Source organism: Saccharomyces kudriavzevii (genome assembly GCF_947243775.1).
Source record: "Saccharomyces kudriavzevii IFO 1802 strain IFO1802 genome assembly, chromosome: 7".
Lineage (NCBI taxonomy): Eukaryota > Fungi > Ascomycota > Saccharomycetes > Saccharomycetales > Saccharomycetaceae > Saccharomyces > Saccharomyces kudriavzevii.
In genome coordinates this window covers 87-26851 of record NC_079278.1, presented here as the reverse complement: position 1 = coordinate 26851, position 26765 = coordinate 87, and the positions used below count along the sequence as shown (strand labels likewise).

The 26765-nt window shown below is 40.0% G+C and overlaps 7 protein-coding genes across 7 annotated transcripts; 4 read left to right on the top strand and 3 right to left on the bottom strand.

Moving 5' to 3' along the window:
- Positions 1-1576: 1576 nt before the first annotated feature.
- Positions 1577-1831, bottom strand: SKDI07G0070 (uncharacterized protein; the record flags this gene model as incomplete). The annotated part of the gene is made up of 1 exon (XM_056227751.1): positions 1577-1831. The coding sequence occupies one exon, from the start codon at positions 1829-1831 to the stop codon at positions 1577-1579; it is 255 nt and encodes an 84-aa protein (XP_056087541.1).
- A 2623-nt stretch (positions 1832-4454) lies between these two features.
- SKDI07G0060 (amino acid permease) lies at positions 4455-6266 on the bottom strand (the record flags this gene model as incomplete). The annotated part of the gene is made up of 1 exon (XM_056227750.1): positions 4455-6266. The coding sequence occupies one exon, from the start codon at positions 6264-6266 to the stop codon at positions 4455-4457; it is 1812 nt and encodes a 603-aa protein (XP_056087540.1).
- A 917-nt stretch (positions 6267-7183) lies between these two features.
- Positions 7184-8503, top strand: SKDI07G0050 (aspartate aminotransferase family protein; the record flags this gene model as incomplete). Its single annotated transcript, XM_056227749.1, has 1 exon — positions 7184-8503. One exon carries the CDS (start codon positions 7184-7186, stop codon positions 8501-8503), a length of 1320 nt encoding a protein of 439 aa, XP_056087539.1.
- A 33-nt stretch (positions 8504-8536) lies between these two features.
- Positions 8537-10192, bottom strand: SKDI07G0040 (uncharacterized protein; the record flags this gene model as incomplete). The annotated part of the gene is made up of 1 exon (XM_056227747.1): positions 8537-10192. One exon carries the CDS (start codon positions 10190-10192, stop codon positions 8537-8539), a length of 1656 nt encoding a protein of 551 aa, XP_056087538.1.
- Positions 10193-18376: 8184 nt separating this feature from the next.
- Positions 18377-20533, top strand: SKDI07G0030 (uncharacterized protein; the record flags this gene model as incomplete). The annotated part of the gene is made up of 1 exon (XM_056227746.1): positions 18377-20533. One exon carries the CDS (start codon positions 18377-18379, stop codon positions 20531-20533), a length of 2157 nt encoding a protein of 718 aa, XP_056087537.1.
- Positions 20534-24761: 4228 nt separating this feature from the next.
- Positions 24762-25190, top strand: SKDI07G0020 (uncharacterized protein; the record flags this gene model as incomplete). The annotated part of the gene is made up of 1 exon (XM_056227745.1): positions 24762-25190. One exon carries the CDS (start codon positions 24762-24764, stop codon positions 25188-25190), a length of 429 nt encoding a protein of 142 aa, XP_056087536.1.
- A 240-nt stretch (positions 25191-25430) lies between these two features.
- Positions 25431-26201, top strand: SKDI07G0010 (uncharacterized protein; the record flags this gene model as incomplete). Its single annotated transcript, XM_056227744.1, has 1 exon — positions 25431-26201. The coding sequence occupies one exon, from the start codon at positions 25431-25433 to the stop codon at positions 26199-26201; it is 771 nt and encodes a 256-aa protein (XP_056087535.1).
- Between the last annotated feature and the right edge of the window lie 564 nt (positions 26202-26765).

Genomic DNA, 26765 nt, shown 5'->3' with positions numbered 1-26765 from the left:
CCCGCAGGGTGTATAGATCTTACAGAAGCCGTAATTTTTTAGTTTTTTTTGTAAACCCTCTTGAACCCCATGTGCATTACTGTCTTCCGTTCCTGGAATAGAAGCAACTGTAATTCAAACGCCCAGTTAGGCAGAACTAAGGACAACATTCCATGGAAAAAACAATACTGCCATCACTAAAGATGAAACAAACCTTGAAAAGTGCCTGACCTCATTAAAGTATTATGCAGCACTTTCTTTAACTAATCAAACATAGGCATACCCTAAGGATCTCTAAAATATACTGTACCAACCATAAACTGGATACGGTTTTTAAGTTAAAAATGTTGAACAGGGCCCGTAAAAGAAATTACTTCTGTCAAGCTATAAACTTTTGTTGACATGAAGAAAAAGGAATTGCATTTTTTTCACGATAGCCAGATAAATCTGAGCAATTTTATGTGAATGCAATTAAGAGATATGTATATGTCATTACGTCACACAATAAAACAATACCTTCGAGAGGTACCTTTTTCTTGATAGAAGGTGATGTGTGCGTGCTCAGCCGTGCTAAAAAGTCAGCCGCAACTGGGCTGCTAAATGGATAACAACATGAGAAAACTGAGATGATAAGCCTCGAAGTGCTGCTGTCATAATAAGTGTTCGTCACCTACTTTTATTTTTAAACCAGATAATGAAACTTGTACATTGATTATTGTAAAAATTTGATAGGGTTAAAAAGAAAGAAATCATGGTTGATTGTGAGAACTCATATTTGTGAGACTTGAGATATTGGCCCACATTTTTTTGCGATTTGAGGTGAATATAAAAATTTCAGAAAATAATTCAAAGTGTATTTCTATCTAACAAGGACTGTGGGTATGTATGAACATCAACTATTCGTAACCATATATAATTTTATAATTTAGGGCTTAAAAGCTAGTTTGTTCATGTATAATTAACAACTTAGTTGTCTGCATTGTGCGGAGTGGCCAAAAAAGGGTAATTACAGATCTCCGACACGTGACATGGGCCGGTAATAAAAGTTACATGGCCTATTTCAGACGTGAGATTATAACGTTGTATTAGAATTGAGTGCTGCCAGTTGATATTATTATATTCTAAGTCGAAATGGAAACATAAAACATCGGATATTCGGGAAACAGAATATGTGGTATTTTGCTCAGGCGGTCATATTTGTTTAATATATTACCCAAAAGTAATATATTAGTAATGTAAGGCCGACAGTGATTTCTTGATTTAACACATTTCAGTTCTTTCGAATTCGTTTGATTAGCTACCATTAAAAGTATACATTTTTTCTACTCGAACAGCTTTACATTGCGCGCACAATTATGAGCAGTTTCCCCCTCCGGTACGAGTCGCAGTTTTAGGATTGACCTAGACGAAATAATACGATTCGTGGATTACAATCATTTGCAATAAATATGTAAGAAAGATTCTTTTTCTATATACGAATGAGTATCCCAGAAGAAATCAAAGTATTCCATGTTTCTTCACCATGGTATTGTTGACGCAACCAACTGAAGTTTTAAAACTTTCCCCCTTAAGGAAAAGTTCGTAGCCAAACTTTTCGCTAATCGTGGTTCGCTCTCTTTTGAACATTACAATATTGGTGGTAGCCACCATTCAAAATATGAGCAATTATGCTGTCACCTGATCTTACAGATCCTGAATTTCGGTCCGCAATCTTTCCAGACTTTTCGACAAAATTGTTACTATATCCGTGTGATGAGTTTACCAAATCTTGGGTTGCTTCAATGGGCAATGAGTCGAATCGAGTGAACCTTTGAAAAGTATCGTAAAGATACATATATTCTTCACGTGTCATTTGTGGCGCGGCTTTTTTCCTGGGGAAAATATTGTGATGAATTATTTAACCAAGGTGATGAAACATTATTCTGCTGTTGGAGTATATGTAAGTAGTATACTATTAGATGTTGTCGTTTAAGCAGGTGGTGCAGATGGATGTCAATCTTGTATATTATTTGACTGCTCAACGGTATTATGTACTGTGGATGCTTTACGTAATTTAGCTCAGCTTCCATTTAATTTAATAACTCAGATTAGTGGAGTAGTATTCATGCTGATGTGCCAATGAATGCTACTCTAATAATCTGAGAATTTACGTCAGCTTTTAAATACCGCGTAAAAAAAATGTTCAAGTTGTAGCAGCATGAATTATCGTCTCACTTTGCAACGCTTATAAAATGAACAATAGTTGATTCTTATCACAACCACGCAAAAAGAATAAACAGTAGCGAAATGGAACGGGATTATTGGAGGGTTGCCGTTACTTTGAAATCCCTCACAAATCCTCAATTGGCGCGGTGGTAAACTTAGCTACTGTTTTTACCAATTCAACTGCAGCTTTGCCGAGCACATGATCCAATAAAGTTCCGTTAAAAGAACATTTTGATTTTAATGAGGCTGCCGAATTTGACGACTATCATTCAAAAGTATCTGTAATTTGGGAGAATGAAAACCTCTATGAAACCGAAATTGTACAAACTGTTATTAATGTCCGGGAATGGCCTGATTATATGGGGAAAATGAACCTGTCGCTGCCGTAACAAACTTGTACGAAAATTCAAGCTGTAATGATGTTTTCAGAATAGAACCTACAGTAAAGCCGAAGACAAAAGTGTCATAATCACATTAACTGCGGTTGGTTTTGCGCTACTCATTTTTCCCGAATGTAAATGATTTGCAAGGTATTTTAATTATCATTGAATCAGCAAATAGCATCCCGGCTAGAGGCTACGAAAAAAGGAATGGAGTTCATGTACTGATATACTGCCTAATTTTTCAAACTCAATCAGAACGTCCAAGGGCCTCGCCGGGGTTGGCTCTACAAGATCATTGAAAAAATTCTCGTTTTTCCAAAGCTGACTTAATAAGGAAGATTGCGCTGACACCTACCTACCTAATTTTCTTTGATCAATATTATAAAGCGAAACGAATTTTCAAGATGTACATACTGCTGTCTAAACTCTATCTTGTTGAACAATCAACATTGAGGCATGCCGCATCATATGCAGTGACACTGCAGTAAAATCTGTTGAAGTGTAATAAGAGCCTCTTCTTAGTATGCAGTTTTGACACGTCCTGAATATAAGCTCTAGAATAAGGAGAATAAATGTTTTAAGATCACATTTACTCTGAATTTATAACCCACTACGAAGGAAAGAGTGCGTAATTTGTCATAAAGGCCCACCGAAGAATGTTGTATTCTGCTCGAAGTTGTAAACTCCAGCAACATTCGTCAGCACAACATTGCCTCTCCCTACGGCACAGGCCCATTCAAAAGTTACGAAAGAGCGAAATTAAGAACGTCCGTGATATCGTCATTTGGCACCAAACGCTCTTAAACATATACTAATGATCGTACATTCAACGACAGAACTGCTTAGCAATATTCACAAACAATCCAGGATGTCTAAAATGGTGGTGCATTCAAGAAAATTCTTCATACCTTATGTATTCAGCTGCGATAACAAAGACAGGGGAAACTAGTTGAAAAAAAGTTTTTTAAATAGCGGTAAATATATCAACTACTTTACCGTCAAGGTAGTGAGGATTCAATGAATGAACAATGGGGCCCCTTCTTTGGCAACATTCGTTAAACCAATTTGCAAATGATATCTGAATTGGAAATGAATTCTTTGAGCTGGAATTTTGACTCTAACAAACCTGTGCAGCCGTTTCAGAAATCGCATCCCAAAGTAAATGTGTTAATGCCCATGCAAGATCCAACGGAACCTACGGAAAGCCACATTAATATGTATCCTTTTTTTTTTTGGCCAAACCCAGGTGCCTCATAAAGGCACACGATTGGTAAAGTATTTGGTTTAATAAAAATATTCATGCGGTTTGTTGCAAAAGGATTTCCTGTATATCATTTGACAGCTCGGAAATCACATGAATATCTTTTGAATTTGTTCCAAAACAGTCGCCAATGATTGAAGCACTGTTGCAAGATAAGAAAGGAGAGAGATGTAGGTCGATTTATTTTAGCGTCTCACGAATCAGTGAATGCAAATCCGGGTTTGTGATACAGGATCTGTTCTTTACTAGCACTGTATCACATAATTTACTCAAAGCACCCTGCCATGTGTTGTACACTCTGTAGTGATCTGCTTATCCATGCGCCAAGGCTATGAAGTAGCCTTAGTCGGCCCACTTTTTGTTGAGTTTTCATATCAAGTGACATTAATGAGCAATTATTTTTAGATTTCAAAGCCATACACCTTGCAGTACATAGTATATCGAACTATGAACAAAAATTGGTCTCTGTCCGAAAATCAATAAACGGCAATATATCAGCTTAAACTACAAAGGAATATATACCGTGGTTGTAAGGTAACAAAATTTACATCATGACACAAACTAGTTAGTGTTAGCTGCGTTTTTAAATTCAAATCATCCAGAGCGCCACGTAAGTACCAGACTGCTTAGCACCAGAATTTCCAGGTTCGATACCATATTGATCTCGCTGCTAAATGAGTTCTTTCGGCGGCCACTTCTTGCTTCAGTAAGTCTCTGTCGACTTCTCGCCTACCAGTATCAATATCCATATCTTCAGCTTTAATGTAAAGTTTCCAGTTCCTCTTCCATAGTTTGTGAGCGACGTAAAATGCTATAACAATTGGAAATGAAAGATAAGCCATGAAGAAATCTTTTGCGTTTGGTGCAGTTCCTGTCGGAAATAGACCAACGTAGAATTGTGCAATAAACATCAGAATACAAATGAATATTCCCCAATAAGAACCCCAAACTCCAACTGTAGATACAAATGGCAATTCGTCGGTAGTTCTTCCTTGAGCAGTTAAAGCTTTCCTGAAACGAATGTGACAAAGGCATATAGCAGACCATGAAAACAGGGACGATAAACCGGATAGTGCCATTAGCCAGTTGAATATTTCACCTTCGTGAGAGGACTGTGCGATAAGAGCGATCAAGCCGAAGGCAGAGGCGATGCCAATAGCGACCAGAGGCCTGCCTCCGCGGTCAATATATCCAACGATCTTAGGTAGAAACCCCTGTTCAGCTAATGCAGTTAAAGTTCTAGAACAAAGATAAATGGAAGAATTACCAACAGATAGAACGGAAATCAGTATGACAACGTTAATGACGCTCGGTAAACCTCTAATACCTTGATTAATGACTGCAATGACAAAAGGAGAAGCTGCCGCATCCACTGATGAGGCGCCAATTAGACGGGGATCATTGTAAGGGACTAACATACCAATTAATAACAAGCAAATGACGTAAAACAGAATAATTCTCCAGAAAACTTGTTTAGCGGCGCCTGGAACCGATTTTCTTGGGTTTTCAGCCTCAGAGCCCGCTATACCGACAACTTCACTTCCTCCAAAGGAAAATGAAGCTGTGATAAAAACGGTACAAAATCCTTTGAATTTCAGCCCCGGCGTAGCACCTACAAAGGCTCCAGGGTTGTGCCAATATTTAGCACCAATAAACCCGCCTTGAGGACCACCACCGCAAATCAGGACGACTGCCATTATAATGAATCCAATAATGGTAATAACTTTAATAACAGCAAAGATAAATTCAGCCTCCCCATAACCTTTCACACCAAATAGGTTTATCGAAACAATGACCACCCAAAACAAAGCCACGAAACCGTCACGGTATTTGGGATCCACACCCCAATAATTAACAGTTATGGAGGCCGCGACAATTTCCAGAGGTAAGGTGACTAGCCATTGTAACATATAGTTGAAATTAACGGCAAAACCGAAGGACTCATCAATAAATCTAGTTGCGTAGGTGGTGAAACCACCAGAAACGGGAAAAATGACAGCTAATTCACCAACTGCCATAACCATACAATATATCATACTTCCTGTAACCGTCCAACCAATCAAGATACCAGCAGGGCCTGCCGTCCTCAGGGCCTTACCACTACCTACGAAAAGACCAGTACCAATAGCACCACCAACTGCAATCATATGTAAATGTCTTTTTTTCAATGTATGTTTCAATGGTGACCGAGCAGTAGCGATAGCAATCTTCTCCGCATCTGTTAGATTCGGATCTAGCTCTTCGAGTTCAAATCTTTTGAACGAATTCTTGAACCTCGTCCACGTATTGTTCAACCCGCCTTCACTTGTAAGTTCGTTATTATCACTCGAAAACGTAGAAAATGGTTCTTGACTAATACTTTCCGTCTCAGTGATGGCAGGTTCGATCCCTTTTACGTCATAGTTGACATTATCTTTTTCTTGAAACCTGCTGTTCATATTGTTTTAGAGACAGGTTTCTCTCTAAAATGTTTCACAACTGTTGCGATTAGTCATCTAAGATTTGAAATGGATTGAAAACAAAATTCGTTGACATAACATTAAAATCCTATTTATACATTTACTTCGGAAGTTCCTCATAGTATTAACGAACGTTCTTGCTGATAAGCACGATAACTTACATGTGTGTGAAATATTCGCTGCTGTAAGATCATACATATTCAGTTGGTACTACACAGGGTTATGGCATCTAGTTTGATAGGCCAAGTGACAACAAGATAAGCAATACTACTTCCTACTACGAAATTAATTTAACTTTATGGATAGCGCTCGAAAAATTATTATCTTTGCATAGCCACAAGATATCGTCTGAACTGTTCAATATCCCCTTAAGCCAAATTCTTTGCTTCATCTCTGCATATTTTCAACAACTGATCTAATAAAATGCTAATATATGATACTCTCCAGCTTTCGACCCGAGAGATATTGTGTCATCAGGCGACTGTAAACTATGCGATAGGACATTGAATCTCCTGTTCATCTGCGGAAGTGTGATGTGCGCAGGCGCACTTGTTATCCCCGCCCTCGGACACATTGGTCCGCCGCTATCAAGGACCAATTTCGGACGTCATCGCACAAACAAAGGCTGACGTCCTGGATGGATGTAGAAGTTCGCACGAATATTACGCGCTACACAGAGCAAGGCTAAATTTGCTGATAGGATCAATTTCTAAATAACCATTGCATCATTGCAACCAAACGTCCAGTGCAACGGCCTCCTCAAAAAAATCCGTATCTATGGACTGACATATATATATATATAAAGCGAAGTTGAGAAGAGAATTAAGTTCAGATTGATGGATGAAAGTTGAATAAAACAGACACAAAGAATTAACTCAACAATTTAACTGCTTACCATGACAAAACCATCCGCCCCCTATGAACAGTATCCTCAAGAAGATTTGCAAGAAAAATCGAAACATTTGCTTGGCTATGGTGCGAAATTTGCTCCTATGATTATCACAAGGGCCGAAGGCTCTTATGTGTATGCAGGGGAAAGAAAGATACTTGACTTCACCTCTGGTCAAATGTCTACTTTGCTAGGACATGGACACCCTGAAATCTGTGAAACTATTTCCGAGCATGCGCATCACTTAGATCATCTTTTCAGTGGGATGCTATCTCCACCTGTTTTCGAATTAGCAGAGAAACTCACTGGCCTACTTCCAGCAGGGCTAGATAGAGCTATGTTTTTAAGTACCGGCTCCGAAGCAAATGAGGCAGCCATCAAGTTAGCCAAAGTGTACACTGGAAAATTCGAAGTTGTCGGTTTGTCATTATCATGGCATGGTATGACGGGTGTATCGGGCAGTACAACATATCAGGATGGCCGTAAAAATCACGGGCCTACAATGCCAGGTAATTTGGTTTTGCCAGCCCCAAATGCATATAGATCCATTTTTCGAAACAAAGATGGGACTTATGATTGGGAAACAGAGATGGACTATGGATTTAGTTTGATTGATGTCGCTTCTGTGGGTTCTCTAGCCGCTCTTATTGTAGAACCAGTCATGAGTTCAGGTGGTATGCTTGTTCTTCCAGATGGTTATATGAAAAGCTTACATGCGCACTGTAAGAAAAGAGGAATGCTTTTGATTGTTGATGAAGCTCAAACGGCAATCGGCAGATGTGGAGCCATGTTTGGGTTTGAAGCCTACGACATCGTTCCCGATATTTTGTCGCTGAGCAAAACCCTAGGAAATGGTCTACCATTATCTTCTGTGGTTACATCCGACAAGATAGCGGACAAGGCACACGATGAGCGCTTTTTATTCTATACTACCCATGTAAACGATCCTCTGCCATGTGCTGTTGGTGCGAAAGTGTTGGATATTGTAATTCGTGACGATTTGGTTGAGAACTCTGCAAAAATGGGCGATCTATTCAGATCAGAATTGAAGAAATTACAAGGCAAGTATGAACAAATTGGCGACATCAGAGGTCGAGGTTTGATGACTGGTATTGAAATTATTAAGCCCGAGACCAGAGAAGCCGACGGCGAATTAGCTGGAAGGCTAGCCGATAAAATGTTGGAACTCGGACTATCCGCAAACTTGATAGCTGTCCCGGCGTTTGGTGGTGTTTTTAGAATCGCACCTCCTATCACTATTTCTAAAGAAGAGATTATGCAAGGTGTGTCCATTTTCAATAAAAGTTTTAAAGAGATATTGGGTTAACTGTTTTCTTTATCCTCAATTCTAAGGCAGAAATTATAGCTTATATACTTGATTATTTATCAATGCATCCATTTCGCTCAACAACGACAAATCGGGAAATTCATCTGCCAGGAAATTGGCACCATCTGAAAGACTAAGTGGGTAGAGCGATTCGGAAGTGATTTCGTTTTCAAAAAGTTCGGACAAAAAATCATAATTTATGGTAGGTGATTTCAAAAAGTTTGTAAAATCGTTATAATAGATGCAACTGATATTTTTACTATTCATACATTGCAGAGCTAAAACAGCGGTAGTAACCATCTGGATACTACATTTTTCAAATGTATGATATTTGATTATCCAATCTCTCAGTAGGTAAAATAAATCTTGAATTGCCTCCTCAATAATTGACGTGTTTTCCTTGGAATCCAAAATAAAGGTCTTATTATAAGAAAGTAGTATCATGTAGTAATGGTACCATACAAAAGAAATGGTAGGATCGAAATCTTTTTCTTCGGCCAATGTTTCATTTGACCATGTCAGTTCCTTTGGTAAGCTGGATCTCCACTTCTGTAAATCTATGTTGAACCCAGAAAGGGCGCCAATCCTCTCCGATGTTGTTTTCAGTTGAGTATTCTCATTTTTATATAACTCAGTAATTCTCGATAGCAAAATTAAGCATTTGATTGGAGCGGCCACAAGTAAGGGTTTATCCGGATCAGAATACATGTAGTCCTCAAAACCTGCCTTAATATTTGGCAACTCATCTGTCTCTGGAATAGCAGAATTTGACAATGTTAAAACAGTTGACCTACCATATAATTCAGCAATAAAGTGATCCACCAAATAGCAGCCCCAATAAATTCTTACTCGAACTTCAATATCCATCTGCGTCAATTCCTCACCGCTGATACCATTTAAAGCAGCAGGATTTAGCTGTAAGCCAATCTCATGAACAATTCTGAACGCTAATCCTGAAAAATACCACGCCGAAGAGTTCTCTCCTCTTCCTATATCATAGAATGCGAGACACAGTAAACTTTGAATCAGGGCCAACTTCGGCGAAGAGGATCCCTCTTTTTCAAATGAACAATCTTTGGCCTGGAAAATTTTTCTCAAAATTATCTCCCTTGAAAGACTATAATATTTGAAAGATTTTAGATATAGCTCGTCGGATTTATTAGTTATCTTGGAACCTAGGGCGGCAACGGCGTATATCAATTCCTCTGAACAGTAATAACTCTTTGAATTTCTGTCCTGAAAAAATGCGGAAAGAAGCGCTTCTCTGTAGACAAAAAAATAATGACCTGGGTACAACCATCTAAAGAATAAAGAAAGAGACAAGATAATATAGGGGCTTCTGGATAGAGTATTGCGACCCTCTGGAACAGTTGAGTATTTCTTATTATTTTCCGAAGCAAGACGGGTTTTTATAACGGACAACGGACCATCAGAAGGTGCAGCATTACCTGGGATGGCCAGATTATCATAAAACTGTGGGATTTGATCTTTTGCGGAGTTCACAATCGATGGCACTGATGTCTGATCTTCTTGTGGGGCATTTAAGTCTAGCAAACTACCTAGGGGGAGCGAGTCTAGTATAATTTGCCGGCTATCCTCGCTATTCGTTTCCTTCATTCTAATCAGTGAATTTTCTAGCTGGGCTACATAATTCTCCAAGGCTTTTAGGTAGCCCTTATTTCTGCTCATCTTTCTATGGTCAAAGTATACTGGAACACAAGATATGCCAATTTTTTTACAGCCAGAACAGGGAACATTTAGGTCACATTTTCTTCGCCTTTTTCGACAGCTTTGGCATCTGTAGATAGAGAAGACAACACCTTCGTTAGTAAATTGTCTTAAAAGCAAGAATGAAACTGGAGAAACAAAACGTACGCTAAATTTTTGGAATGGGTAGGTTTGTTGTAACTCATGCTAGTTGTATTCTATCTTAATGGGTTAGGATTTAACATTTCAACTTAGAGTATGGAAGAAATGAGATATCTATCAATACCTTTATAACCTTATCGAATGGGTATGGGTGTCTCACCTCATTGCACTGAAAGTTCTCCTATCAAATCTCACGTCAGCACTAAAGCGTTGGAAAGGGAAACACTAGCTATCTTAAGAGCTGAAGGGCGAATCACATCGAGTTGTATGGTCCACAAATCCAAAAATTGAAGGAAAATCTCCAAACGAGAAATTACGAGTAGAGTGGATTTGATGCTTATAGATTATCATTTGATAGTATTTTAGGTATGATACTCATAGGCAGTTCGGTGGCTAATTTGATAGCAGCGACTTAAAATTATTGATACATTAAGATAGATTCGCGGAAGTAGCATCTTTGGCGACTCGAATGGTACCCCTAGTGATTTTCGCCGAATACAGGTCCTGTTTCAAAAGGAAGAAGGCTCGATATCGATAAATCTAATATCTAACTGGGCAACAATATCCCTTAATGTCTCCGCTCTTTAGATGATGTTACTTCTACCATTGAAAACTTAGGAGTCTCGTCCAATCCATTGTTTGCTTTGGCAGGTAATCCCTGATAGTTGTAGCGCAGTAGCTTCTTAGAATGGAAAGCAGTCAATGTGCTCACTCAATCTCAACTGGACTGAATGTCGAGCCTTACCAGCTTGCTAACCTTCGGTGACCAATTATTATCAAAGATATGTTTTGGCTGCATCTGCTCTTTGCGCGGCGATAACGTTTTGCGTTTTGCTCTTGGGTGATATGCATTTATGAGTTAAAGGCATAAATAAACCATGAATTGCGATCTGGCGTCTGTGACATTATGTAGTGAATATTCTCGATGTCTACCTTAGGATTTCTAGAAGTAACGTGTATAACGTTGTATTTTTTAAGAGATGCAATTCATTCTCGAACAATACTATTACTACAGGGACGACACTTAGATGATCAATAGCATTAGATATAACTAAGAAGAGCCCTTGTATGCCGAATCTTTTTCCCCATTGAACTCATCATGAATCATTCCCGCGTTCAGGCATCACTAAAAAAACCAGCTCTGACCCGCAAAGCAACAAAATGTGTAGTTCCTTGAGAAGAAGACCCCTAATATCAACGATGCAATCCTGCGATTTGTACGGTGAATGAATTTGAGGCTATCAAACTAGTTACTTATGGCTAGTTGTTCTCTAACGACGCTATCTAAATCACTCTTTGACGAATGAACAGTAGCTGATGGTAAAATTATATTCAAATGACCTGAATCTGAGATGAAATAATTAGAAACCAAGGGACATTTCAATTCGAAACTTTAGCTAAATCATTATCACGCTGACGTCGAAAACTATCCAATATCAACTATACAATTTATCCTCAGGAATGGGATGTTGTTCATTGTTAAAATAGGGATGGAGCAGGCAAAAGTATTTTAATATTCATGTAATGAAGAAACTTTAAGAGTAGAAGTGTCCTTTCATCACAACTTAAACGCTGCATTATACTCCAAAAAAACTGCAAAAACGACTTACACAAGCCAGGATGAATATAAAAGCCGACGTTTGTTTTTTTCCCATTTCCAGCCTTGTTTAACACTGATGAAATATGATAGTTGCGGAAAAGTACGCATTCTAAAATATACATCCTTTTCAAGGTATGCTGTTGTAATGGTCGGCACAGAAGACTAATATTGAATTCCTCGTGTGCTCTCGCGCCTGTCGCTGTGTTACGGTAGACAAGCTCAGCAGCCAGTGGAATGAGTAAGTGCAGGCATGTACTCGCAAATACACGTCTTATTAACACCCCATCACTTGAAAAAAAAACCTTCATAAACAAAATCGTCTTCAAAATCATTGTCACCATGCCCAAAACCTTGAATGGGTCGCTACGATCCTGATACCTTGTTACCGGCAGAGATTTTTTCCCCATTAGATTTATAGCCATTTTCACAACTTTTTTTGCTTGGCTGTGTTGTAATTATTGGCAATGACGGAAAATGTAGTGTCACGTGAAGGTTCATGAAAACATTACATAGGGGCCGACCATTATGAACTTTTAAATGACAGCGAACACCATTAGCCGATCCGTTTTACTTTTTGATTTGGGATTTTCAAACCCAAATCCTGCTGGTGGCAGTAAACTATACCTCAAAAGTGCTCTATGCTTCGCTTATTTCGAGGGTCATCTCTAGTTTTGGACTTTATTTTTCAAGGCGGCAACTTTACTGTATATTTTTCCACATATTTGGTTCGGCAGATATAAGGTGATCTAGAAACCTACGCAGAGTGATATTTTTACTACTTACTACCGATATGAGGAAGTAGCAAGGTCGTAATCTAGACATGATAATTATGATATGGGGCCACTTGCACATTCAATATAGCTTCCTAAGTTTTGAATTTTTTCGAATTTTCAACAAACTGAGAAGTCCAATAAACCTTAACTGTATCATAATACATGACTTCCTCACATGCGTAAATAATGTGACCTCTCCATTTAAATAATGTGTTCCCCATTTCTTGCTTAAAGCATCTGTAAATGCGGGAATTGCAGCCACAGATTCTTGTAATCATAACGGAAGAAAACTATTTCACAAAACATCTTTCGGCTTGAAAGTTGTTAGCATCTCTCTAGAACCCACTACAATGAATTCTGTACAGAAAAGTGCGAATTTTCCTCCGCCATCACATCTGTAGTAGCACACCTGTTCGTCTTTCAATCTCAAGGTGGTGGTCCCCCCCCCCGCCTTTCTTGCGCGAAAATTTCTTGTGAGGACCACAAACAAAAAGCAACATACTTAGAGGTAGAGCTCGTTCATTTTCCGTTGGGAACAGAAAGCAATCTCAGTATTTGCCAAAATTTGGTGCAACAGTTTGCAAAGTGATACAAAAACTGAATCAAATATTTAGGTAACTATTCCAATAAAGTACGTTTTTATATAATCTCAACTTGTTCGTTTCGTCGCATTTGGACAGATACTATCAATATATATTAAGTAGCTCCTTACATGAAGTACTGTGAACTTGATTTAACAGAGCAGTGTTGGACTTTGTATATTGTGAAACAGAGTTATCAGATTTTGTGTTCATAAAGTTTTCAAATCCTTCACAGTTTGCAGAGAAGATATATTGCTTTACTTTACATATCACAAAAAGAACACTAGAAAATAAGAGATTGCTTTTTACATTATGAAAATGAGTTTAAAAATCGTGGCCACGACATCAACGAGCTTGTTGGCGACAGTATTACCTTGCGTTCGTGCTGGGACCCTAAACAACAACGTGACTGAAATCTATGATCATGCTAACCCTGTTCTAGAATCTGCTGACCTATCTCCCACAAATGGTTCTTTTGTCAATATGATCATTACTTAATATAATGGCACTACTATAGCTTTTGATACAAATGTCACTAATATCAACGTTCTTGACGTTGATTTTCCTACCGTCCGTGAACAAATGAGCGACGATTTACAAAAAAGAGGAAAGGATTGCCTCAATTCAAAAATGCGTGTTCGCACTGGGGGGTTGCAGTGATTGTGGTAGTTGGCTTGGTTATTTTTCTGCACAAAATTGTGATGGAAAGGGATACTCATGTATTGAGTCAGCCGTGTTCTGAGAGCAATAATCATATGTGTTGCGAAGAATGGTGTGAATCTAAGCGTGCGGCCCAAAAAGAGTGTTTCGAAAGAGGATCTTGCTACAATAAACAATGCTATGGTGGCCACGATCATCATGACGAACTTTGAATTATAGTAAAATTCTAGTAAAGTAATTATTTATCTATTTAGGCAACGGACCATATTCAAAGCCAAAATATTCAGAGTGGCGACTACCAATTTAACGATTAGTGTAGCAACAAATAACGCTTTCCTCATGATAGTTGTTGACGCAAGGAATTGCGGCCTAGTCTTTGTGACATCATGTAGTCTATATATTGGATATCCTCTTATAGTATCTATGTAAAACATATATAGCATTGCATCTCCATTTAGAAGGTACAATACGTTCTATATAATATTATCCTATACGACCGCGTATTGATGACCCATCGTATAAGTCATCCGAGTACTAAATAGGAAGTAGTCATACTTTTTACGTTACCCCATTTAACAAGGAAAATGGTTTATGTTAAAAATATCAACGAGAAGCAATGTGCCAATAATGTCTCAAAGATAGATCCTTATCCGGGAGTTTACATGTGACTGGAACAACTGTCAACTATCGTCCATTGAATACTGGTGCAGCAGATGGGGATTATTGCATAAGAATGGAATACATCTCTCAAGAAAGTGCCGTGCTATGTACGTTGGTGATATGGAGGAGTACGGTTAATGAAGGTAATGATTAGTAAAATCTTGTGACATTTGTTGGGATTCCATTTTTGGTAAGGTTATGTATATAGAATATACTAGAAGTTCTCCTCATGGATTTAGGAATCCACGAAGGGGAATCAACAATTTTACATAATCTTATTCTTATTTCTTCCTTCATTTTATGCGTCGTTATTCATTGATCCTATTGCATTATCAATCCTTGCACTTCAGCTTCCACTAAATTCGATAACTGTTCTAAATCTTATTTCACTAGTCTGATAATGTTTGTCATCTTCTTAACACCGTATATGGTAATCTTCTAGTTACGTGATTGAATGTATTAACCAGCTTTACTAGTAATTGATGGATAGTCGATTATTGTTCCAACAGAAGGGCAGTAGTTGGATCCTATAAGAGAAATAATGATTAGTAAAGGTTAGTGATGATTAGTGATGATAAGTGAGTATTTTATGAAAAGTTGAAAATAGTGAGAAAATATAAAATGTAGAGATTAGTTATGGGAAAATGAGAGTAATGGTATTATATAGTAGCTTCCGTATGGATATATGAAAACATTGTAGTTTATTTTAAGGTGGCATTGAAAGTAAGAGAATGTGTCAGTTGGCAGGATGATGGTAATATTCATGTTCCGTGTGTGATTATGGTCATATTGAATATTGTAGGGCAGGCCGTTGCGGAGTGGAAGTTGTAGTGGTATATTCAATAGCGTCCGTGTACGTATGTAGTTATATCATAGTATAACGCATGGAGTGGTGATATTGAAAGTACAGGAACCTTGAACTTGGACTGATATGGTAATTATTTATGTTCCTGTGACGAGTGAGTAGCATGCGGAGGATATATAAGAGGAAAGGCAGTAATTGTAGAGAAAGAGTATGATGATAAGTAATGGAATTGAGTAGGGGTTAAAGTGGCTATGTTAATTTATGTAGCATCCGTATGCGTATGTGCTGGTATTTATGTTCAGAATATATTGAGAATACTGTAATGGCAGAAAATTGAGATGATGATATTGTGTATTCTATGTTAGCAATGATATGCTGATGGGAGCAGTATGATGTTAGAGAGTGGAGGGCACGGGGGTGACGTGATGGTGGTGATGCGATGGTGATTGTATGTTGTTCATGTTAGCAATGGCGTAATGCAGAAGCTGATGTATAGTCAAGGTGTTAGAGTATTGAAGTACTGAGTGCAGTTGTATGGTCCACAAGGACAAGTGATTAGTTGTGGATAGTTAGATGTGACGTAAATAGGTAGGATTAATAAGTAAAACAGGGTATAAACTGTTTAGGTGAGTGCCATATATACTGATGGGGTGTGGTATGTCAGTATTTTGTAGCATCCGTGTGAGTTTGTGCTGAATATAACATTATGATCCAATGAGGGATGGCCGAGTTAGTCAGGCGAGATATAAAGTATGATATGGTGATGGTCTAGAGTAAAGTGATTGGTGTATGTTTATTGTTTACGATTATTGTATATATGGGAGGTAATGGAGTGTAGTGTTTGGTAATTATAGAGGAGGTGTGGAGATGACGAGTGCATGTATATGTTGTTTAGGGCATAGGAAAGGCATATGAAGTGTTAAATGTGAGATAGTATGAGTTTGGTGTAATGACATTAGGTATGAACCGCTGGGTGTGCCACGCGGTAGTATCAAAATAAGGAGTTAGTAATTAGGGGATACAGAAGAGATGAGGAGGTGGTGAGTTGGGGATATACTATCCAGGATGCAGATATGAGATATAGATGGATAAATGTGGAATACAGTGAGTTTAATGTGGGAATGGCCTGGGTATAAACCACTGAGGTCAGTGCCGTATTTAGTGATGTTATAGATGAGAGGTGGTTTAGTACTATATAATAAGGGCTTATATTGGTCACGTGTTTGTATTTCGGGCTACAGAAGAGGTGAGAGGGTGATAACTTGGGGATATACTATTCAGGATGCAGATATGAGATATAGATGGATACATAAATGTGAAATATAATGAGTTTAGTGTTGAAATGACCCAGGGTATAAACCGCTGAGGTAAAGGCCGTATTTAGTGATGTGATGGAATGGTGCTGGTAAAGCATGTGGTGGGGGTGAGAAAGCGTGGGGTGTTATATATTCAGGGTAACATTAGAGGGAGTTCTTACAGTCCGTTTGAGTGGTGGGTAGGGTAATAGCAGAGAAAGTGGGTGTGATGATGATGGTGGTGATGATAGTGATGGTGATGGTGGTATGGTTATGGTGGTGATGGTAGTGATGGTAGTGATGGTAGTGATGGTGATGCTAATGGTGTAATAGTGATGGGTGTGTGTGTGTGTGTGTGTGGGTGTGTGTGGGTGTGTGTGTGTGTGGTGTGTGTGGGTGTGGGTGTGGGTGTGGGTGTGGGTGTGGGTGTGTGTGTGTGTGTGTGGGTGTGGGTGTGGTGTGTGTGTGTGTGGGTGTGGGTGTGTGTGGGTGTGTGTGGGTGTGGGTGTGTGTGGGTGTGGGTGTGGGTGTGGGTGTGGGTGTGGGTGTGGGTGTGTGTGTGGGTGTGTGTGTGTGGGTGTATATATATGTTACCTTATTGCACGCTGGATGGTATTAGACAAGGCCGTAGGGACATATTGCACCGTGGAAGTAACTTTGTACGAAAGCTGTCATTATTTCCTCTTTAGGCACTTTGGGACGGAAAATTTGGCCGAAGATCTTGCGTCAAGGAATTTTTTTATAGTGGGATATTGCACCAAGGAAGTAACTTGATACGTATTTTCTTATTAAGCAGGGTAATATATTTTCTTTTTTTTCGAGGTGGAGCGTCGGGCAAGTTAAGGGAAATTTTCGGAGAAGGTTGTCTGACGCGTTATATATATAAGTGCGCCAAAAAGGTCTACCTTACTTCGCAGCGTAAGGCCATATACCTAATAAGGAAATGTAATTCATAAGTTTTTATTATATTGGTCTTTTCGAGAGCGGAAGAAGCTGCAGGCTGAGCGCGTAATTTCTTGGAGCGACCAACAGGTCCATGTTTAAAGTATCAAAGAGAATATCCATGAAGCGGCTTGAGCAATGAACAGAATCCTGGTTCTCCTCGACTAAGCAGATGGTTGAGATACTGCGCACCATGGAAATTGAAGAAGAAAGTACGTACTGACCAGTTTATTTTTGCAGGCCAGAAATCAAGCGATGAATGACAATACCCAGGGAGAAACAGACATCCTCTGTTTTCTATGTTGTGCTTGAAGGAGTCATTACTAACTGAATTTTCTTTGGTGCTCGCTGCATAATTCTGCATCTTCTCAATAGATACATTTTCAGATGATGATAAGGTGGAAACTGGACAATCTTTTGCTTATATTGATGGATTTCTTGTCAAAAAGCATAACAATCAACATACTATTGTTAATTTCGAAACTTACAAAAATAAAATGAAATTTCCGATAAGCGTAAGTTTGAAAAAGTAAACTTTGAGGAGTTTGAGTCGGCTCTCAATAACAAAAACGACTTGGTACATTGTCACTCAATAACTTTATTTGAATCGATCCGCACGGAAGTGCGATCATTCTACGAAGACGAAAAGTCTAGTCTAATCAAGGTGGTAAAATACAGAACTGATGCAATGGATAGGAAAAGATCTTTTGAAAAAATTGTCATTGCCGTCATGGTCAAGAAAAATGTACAAAAGTTTCTGACGTTTGTTGAAGACGAACCAGATTTCCAGAGCGGACCAATCCCTTCAAAGTATCTCATTCCCAAGAAAATCAACTTGATGGTCTACACGTTGTTTCAAGTACATACTTTGAAATTTAATAGGAAAGATTACGATACCCTTTCTCTTTTTTACCTCAACAGAGGATACTATAGTGAGTTGAGTTTTCGTGTCCTGGAACGTTGTTACGAAACTGCGAGTTCCAGGCCGAACGACAGCTCTACGATGCGTACTTTCACCAACTTTGTTTCTGGCGCGCCTATTGTAAGGAGTCTTCAGAAAAGCACCATAAGGAAATATGGATACAATTTGGCACCCTACATGTTTTTGTTACTACACGTAGATGAGCTTTCGATTTTTTCCGCATATCAAGCAAGTTTACCTGGCGGTAAGAAAGTCGACACAGGGCGGCTGAAGCGTGATCTATGCCCACGTAAACCCACTGAGATAAAGTACTTTTCACAGATATGTAACGATATGATGAACAAGAAAGACGGATTGGGTGATATTTTGCATATTATCTTGCGAGCGTGTGCGCTTAATTTTGGGGCGGGTCCCCGTGGTGGCGCTGGTGACGAAGAGGAAGAGGATCGATCTATTGCGAATGAACAATCCATTATTCCCTCTGTGGACGAGCATGGCTTAAAAGTATGTAAGTTGCGCAGTCCGAACACTCCACGAAGACTCAGAAAAACATTAGATGCCGTGAAAGCTTTATTGGTGTCCTCTTGTGCTTGCACCGCAAAGGATTTAGATATATTTGATGACAACAACGGCGTTGCGATGTGGAAATGGATCAAAATTCTGTACCACGAAGTAGCACAGGAAACCGCGCAGAAGGACTCTTATAGAATAACTTTGGTACCTTCTTCTGATGGTATATCAGTATGTGGAAAACTGTTTAATCGCGAGTATGTCCGCGGCTTTTACTTTGCATGCAAGGCTCAGTTTGACAGCCTTTGGGACGAATTGAACAAGTGCTTTTATATGCCTACAGTGGTTGATATTGCCAGTCTCATTTTGCGTAATCGAGACGTTTTGTTCAGAGAGCCAAAGCGGGGAATTGACGAGTATCTGGAAAACGATTCTTTTCTTCAAATGATACCTGTTAAATATCGTGAAATTGTGCTGCCAAAGTTGAGAAGAGATGCTAACAAAATGACCGCGGCTCTGAAAAATAAAGTGGCTGTTGCAATTGACGAGCTCACGGTGCCACTTATGTGGATGATCCATTTTGCCGTGGGATACCCTTACCGTTATCCAGAGCTTCAGCTACTCGCTTTTGCCGGTCCTCAGCGCAACGTATACGTCGACGATACAACAAGACGCATCCAACTGTACACTGATTATAACAAGAACGGTTCATCGGAGCCTCGACTAAAGACACTTGACGGACTCACTTCAGATTACTTGTTTTATTTTGTCACTGTGCTAAGGCAAATGCAAATATGTGCGCTTGGTAACAGTTATGACGCCTTTAAACATGATCCTTGGATGGATGTCGTGGGATTTGAGGATCCAGATCAAGTAACAAATCGAGATACTTCGAGGATAGTTTTGTATTCCTACTTGTTTCTGAATACCGCGAAGGGCTGTCTCGTTGAATATGCAACTTTTCGGCAGTACATGATGGAACTTCCGAAGAATGCACCTCAGAAGCTGAATTTTCGGGAGATGCGTCAGGGGTTGATTGCCCTAGGGCGCCACTGCGTAGGTAGCAGATTTGAAACGGATTTGTACGAGTCGGCGACGAATGAACTCATGGCCAATCATTCCGTTCAAACAGGGCGAAAGATCTACGGTGTGGATTCCTTTTCGTTAACCAGTGTCAGTGGAACGACCGCCACTTTATTGCAGGAACGAGCTTCTGAGCGCTGGATTCAATGGTTAGGCCTTGAAAGCGACTACCATTGTTCCTCCAGTACTGCGAATGCGGGAGACGTAGCAGGTGAGGCGAGTTCAGATCATCGAAAAATTTTTGAGAGTAACGCGAAAAAGGCCCCGAGAGCCCAAGAGCACAAACGATATCCTCGTCGCAGGCCAGAAACTCTTTGGCAGCTCCTTTGAATTCAGGGACTTGCATCAGTCGCGCTTATGTTATGAAATATACATGGCGGACACACCCTCTGTGGCAGTACAGGCCTCCCGGGCTATGGTAAGACGGAGTTATTTCATCTCCCTTAATAGCACTGGCGTCTAAGGGCGACGTGAAATATGTGTCGTTTCTGTTTGTACCATACACAGTGTTGCTTGCTAATTGCATGATCAGGTTGAGCCGAGGCGGTTGCTTGAATGTGGCCCCTGTCAGAAACTTTATTGAAGAAGGTTACTATGGCGTTACTGATTTATACGTGGGGATCTACGATGACCTTGCTAGCGCTAAGTTCACAGACAGGATAGCTGCGTGGGATATATTGTTGAGTGCACCTTTAGGACCAACAATGTAAAGTTGGGTTTACCTCATTGTAGATGAGTTTCACAACTTCGAAACGGAGGTCTACCGGCAGTCGCAATTTGAGGGCATAGCTAACCTCGATTTGACGCTTTCGAGAAAGCAATCTTTTTTGAGCGGCACAGCACCTGAGGCCTGTAGCCGATACTGCGTTGCAGCGTATTGGGCTTACGGGACTGAACAAAAAATCGATGGACATCAACGAGCTCAAACGGTCGGAAGATTCAGCAGGTTTATCCAGCTATCCAACACAGATGTTCAATCTGATTAAGGAGAAATCTGAGGTGCCTTTAGGGCATGTGCATAAAATCCGGAAGAAAGTCGAATCACCTCCCAAAGAAGCACTGAAGCTTCTTTTAGCCCTGTTCGAAGTTGAACCAGAGTCGAAGGCCATTGTAGTTGCAAGCACAACCAACCAAGTGGAAGAATTGGCCTGCTCTTGGAGGGAGTATTTCCGGGTGGTGTGGATACACGGGAAGCTGGGTGCTGCAGAAAAGGTGTCTCTCGCACGGAGGAGTTTGTCACTGACGGTAGCATGCGAGTTCTCATCGGAACGAAATTAGTCACTGAAGGAATTGACATTAAGGAATTGATGATGGTGATCACGCTTGATAATAGACTTAATATTATTGAGCTCATTCAAGGCATGGGAAGACTAAGAGATGGAGGCCTCTGTTATATATTATCTAGAAAAAAGTTGGGCGGCAAGGAATCGGAGGGGTGAATTATCACCAATTAAGGAAGGCTGTATAACCGAACAGGTGCGCGAGTTCTATGGACTTGAATCAAAGAAAGGGAAAAAGGGCCAGCATGTTGGATGCTGTGGCTCCAGGACAGACCTGTCGGCAGACACAGTGGAACTGATAGAAAGAATGGACAGATTGGCTGAAAATGAGGCCACAGTCTCGCGTTACCGTCTAGTTCCCAGGAGAGAAATAGCAGTGACAGGTACAGAGAGTATTGCAGCAGCGATGAGGACAGCAACGCGGGCATTCATGATGGTACCACTGCTGATACTGATAGTGAATGCTGTGCCAACGCTAGTGCCAACGCTAGTGCCAATGCTAGCGTGCCTAGTGCCAACGCTAGTGCCAATGCTAGTGCCAACGCTAGTGCCAATGCTAGTGCCAACGCTAGTGCCAATGCTAGCGCCAATGCTAGTGCCAACGCTAGTGCCAACGCTAGTGCCAATGCTAGTGCCAACGCTAGTGCCAATGCTAGTGCCAACGAGGACGCCAATACAGGCGGCAATGCTGAGAGTAATAGAATCCATCCAGTCACTGACATTATTAAAGAGCCATATAAGCGGAAAGGGAGTCAAATGGTTTTTCTAGAGAGAAAGAAACTGAAAGCACAGTTTCCCAATACTTCTGAGAATACGAATGTATTAGAGTTTCTTGGATTTCGGTCTGACGAAATTAAACATCTTTTCCTCTATGGTATCGATATATACTTCTGCCCAGAGGGAGTGTTCACACAATACGGATTATGCAAGGGCTGTCAAAAGATGTTCGAGCTCTGCGTCTGCTGGCCTCGCCAGAAAGTATCGTATCGGAGTATAGCTTGGGAAGCACTAGCTGTGGAGAGAATGCTGCGAAATGACGAGGAATACAAGGAATACTTGGAAAATATCGAGCCATATCATGGGGACCCTGTAGGATATTTGAAATTTTTTAGCGTAAAGAAGAGAGAGATCTACTCTCAGATACAAAGAAATTATGCTTGGTACCTGGCTATTACTAGAAGAAGGGAAACAATTAGTGTATTGGATTCGACAAGAGGCAAGCAAGGGAGCCGAGTTTTCCGCATGTCTGGAAGGCAAATCGAAGAGTTGTATTTTGAAGCATGGAGCAACTTGCGCGAATCGAAGACGGGGGTGCTGCAGTACTTTTTGAACTGGGACGAGAAAAAGTGCCAGGAAGAATGGGAGGCAAAAGACGCTACGGTCGTTGTGGAGGCGCTCGAGAAACTTGGAGTTTTTCAGCGTTTGCGTTCCATGACAAGCGCTGGACTGCAGGGTCCGCAGTACGTCAAGCTGCAGTTTGGCAGGCATCATCAACGGCTGAGGAGCAGGTATGAATTAAGTTTAGGAATGCACTTGCGAGATCAGACTGCGCTGGGAGGTACCCCATCTAAACTGCCGCATTGGACGCCTTCCTCTCGATGCTAATAGGCCTGTTCTACAATAAATATTTCCGGCAGAGACTGGAGTATCTTTTGGAGCAGATTTCGGAGGTGTGGTTATTACCACATTGGCTTGATTTGGCAAACGTTGAAGTTCTCGCTGCAGATAACACGAGAGTACCACTGTACATGCTGATGGTAGCGGTTCACAAAGAGCTAGGTAGCGATGATGTTCCAGACGGTAAGATTGATATATTATTATGTAGAGATTCCAGCAGAGAAGTTGGAGAGTGATGGACGTTGTTATAGCTGTCACTGATTATGTATTGTGTAGTATATTATAAGAAAATTTTGGGAGAATATATGTTTTTTTCTAAATTTCACTGTTTTGATTTAATGTTGGTTGCACAGTAGTAGCGAGAGACAACTGCGAAGGGGAAGGTTAACAAGACAACCAAGAAAAAGTAAACAAAAAATAGAGGTAGTGAGTGAGTAAGAGTTTCGCAAGAATATTAATGATTTGTAGCAGTGAGTAAGCAAGATGGTAGATCACAAGAGGATGTAAGGTTTGTAGTCTTGGTTGAAGGGTATCTGGAGTAGTTTAGGCTGAGGAAGCGGCAGAAGGTAAAAAGGATACGTCATGGTTCGATGTGCTGAAAGTATGACCGTATGGGCATGAAGGAAGAGAATCGCATGACTAAGGGCATGAGTATGGGAAATGTTAGAACAATAGTCAACTATCCATCAATTACCGCTACACAGCTTATTAATACATTCAATCACGTAACTAGAAGATTATCATATACGGTGTTACGAAGATGACAAGATTATCAGACCAGTGAAAGAAGATTCTAAAAATCAATTATGCAGAAATTCTGACAAACCGACAATCAAGATGACACTTGCTCAACTTGAATACAACGGCAGTATCCCCGCCGAAACATTTCAAATAACGGTCACCACAATTCTTGCACTCCGCATCACCGAATGATTCGATAAGTCTACATGATGCGCAAAAGCAAGAGATGCCAATCAGCGCTACTAGTAATCTCCACTTTAATTTTCAGAATAATGTTCAGACGTCAATAACCGCACTAAACACTCGAAACATAACTGGCTAACAAAATATCACTGCTTACCTCACTAAAAATACTTTAGAACTATCCGACGGTACTATCCTTGCCCTATTGTTAAACATGGAGACTTTTACTGGCTCTCCAAGGACTTTTTAATTCCGTCAACCTTACAGAGGCAAACTGCTAATAACGTTAACACCAGCAAATCTACACATAAATATCCGTACGCTTTGATTCATCGAATGCTTGGGCATGCAAACGCTAGAACAATTAGACATTCTCTCAAGAATAGTTCGATCACATACTTGAGAGAATCGGATGTAGACTGGTCTGATTCTACTACTTATCAATGTCCAGACTGTTTAGTTGGCAAAAGCACTAAACATAGACATGTCAAAGGATCACGACTAAAGTACAAGAATCTTATCAACCCTTTCAGTACTTACATACCGATATATTTGGCCCTGTTCACCATCTGCCAAAGAGTGCACCTTCCTATTTTATCTCATTTACTGATGAGAAGACTAGATTCAAATGGGTTTATCCATTACTCGATCGTCGTGAGCAATCTATTTTAGACGTATTTACAAAAATAATAGCCTTCATTGGCAATCAATTCAATGCCAACGTTTTAGTCGTACAAATGGACAGAGGACCCGAGTACACTAACAAGACCCTCCGTAATTTCTTTATGGAACGCGGTATAACTCCATGCTATACAACAACAGCAGATTCCAGAGCACATGGTATTGCTGAACGATCAAACCGTACCTTATTAGACGACCGTCGCACACATCTACGGTGCAGCGGTTTATTAAATCGTCTATGGTTTTCAGCAGTCGAATTCTCCACCATTATCAGAAATTCTTTAATTTCGCCAAAAAACAAGAATTACCCACGACAACATGCTGGTTTAGCAGGACTTGATATCAGTACTCTATTACCATTCGGTCAAACTGTTGTAGTCAACAATCACAGTCCCGGTTCAAAATTTGCCCTCGTGGTATTCCTGGTTGCGCCTTACATCCATTACGAAACTCATATGGTTATATTATCTATGTTCCATCTTTGAAGAAAACAATAGACACTACTGATTACGTTATTTGGCATGATGAACAATCCAGATTGGACCAATGCAATTATGATGCACTTACCTTTGATGCTGATATCAATCGCTTAACCGCTCCTTATCTATTAAGCTTCGTCAATCTTTGAAAGAACCTCCACCTATCCACTCTCGTCAAACTAATTCCAGTTTGGGTGGTATGGATGATTCTAATGTCTTTACAAATACCAAAGGTAAGAAAAGAGCATGCATAGTCTAGAACCACCAAGGTCAAAAAAACGTATTCATTTAATTGCAGCTGTAAAGGCGGTAAAGTCAATCAAACCATTCCGAACGACCTTAAGATATGATGAAGCAATCACATATAATAAGAGTAATGAAGAAAAGGAGAAATATACTGAAGCATATCATAAAGAAGTTAACCAACTATTAAAAATGAATGCTTGGGAAACAGACAAGTATTATGATAGAAACTCGATGGGTTCCAAGAATATGATAAGCTCAGTGCTTGTATTCAACAAGAAGCGTGACGGAACACATAAGGCTAGATTTGTTGCAAGAGGTGACATACAGCATCCCGATACATATGATCCGGGCATGCAATCCAATACTGTACATCATTATGCACTGATGACATCTTTGTCACTTGCATTAGATAATGACTACTATGTCACACAACTAGACGTATCCTCCGCTTACTTGTATGCCGACATCAAAGAGGAATTATACATAAGACCTCCACCACATCTAGGATTGAATAATAAATTACTAAGTTTAAAGAAATCACTTTATGGTTTAAAACAAAGTGGTGCAAACTGGTATGAAACTATTAAATCATACTTAATAAAGCAATGTGGCATGGACGAAGTACGTGGATGGTCGTGTGTGTTCAAAAATAGTCAAGTCACAATATGTCTATTCGTTGATGACATGATATTATTCAGCAAAGATCTAAAAGCGAATAAGAAAGTCATAGCAAATCTCAGAATTAAGAAAAAAAAAAAATTAAAGCCATGACCTCTTGGAGAAGAGCAAAGTACCTCTGAGTAGTAGCAAGGCAACGTCTCCATATTGAGTCTCAATCCTTCCAAACATGTTGCCTAGAGTCTTCGTGTTGGCCAAATCAATGGCTACGGTCCAAAGTCGTGGGAAGACTGTGTCGTGGGAAGACTGTGTCGTGGGAAGACTGTGTGTGGGAAGACTGTGGCCAGGAGGCTAGGTTATCAGGGAACATGATGACGGGACAGAGAAGGTAAGCCGAAACAATGGATAATAACAGTTTTCATCAGAGAGAGGAGGGCTACAAGGCCAAATAGAAGTAGTTTCGTCTGGTGAGCTGGCCAAGTGGCTTTTTTTTTTTTCGTTTCGCGTTTTGGCTGAAAGGCCGGGTAAAGATGAATAGGGCTTGGAGGAGAAGTAAATGAGGGCTATGTAAACGTTTACTAGGGCTACTTAGGGTTATGTAAAAGTATGATAGGGCTAAAGAACAGAATTTTCATCATCATCATTTTCATTTTTTAATTTTGGTTAGAAAGCCGGGTAAAGTGAAATGAGGTTGGAAGAGAGTGTGTGTGGGTGTGT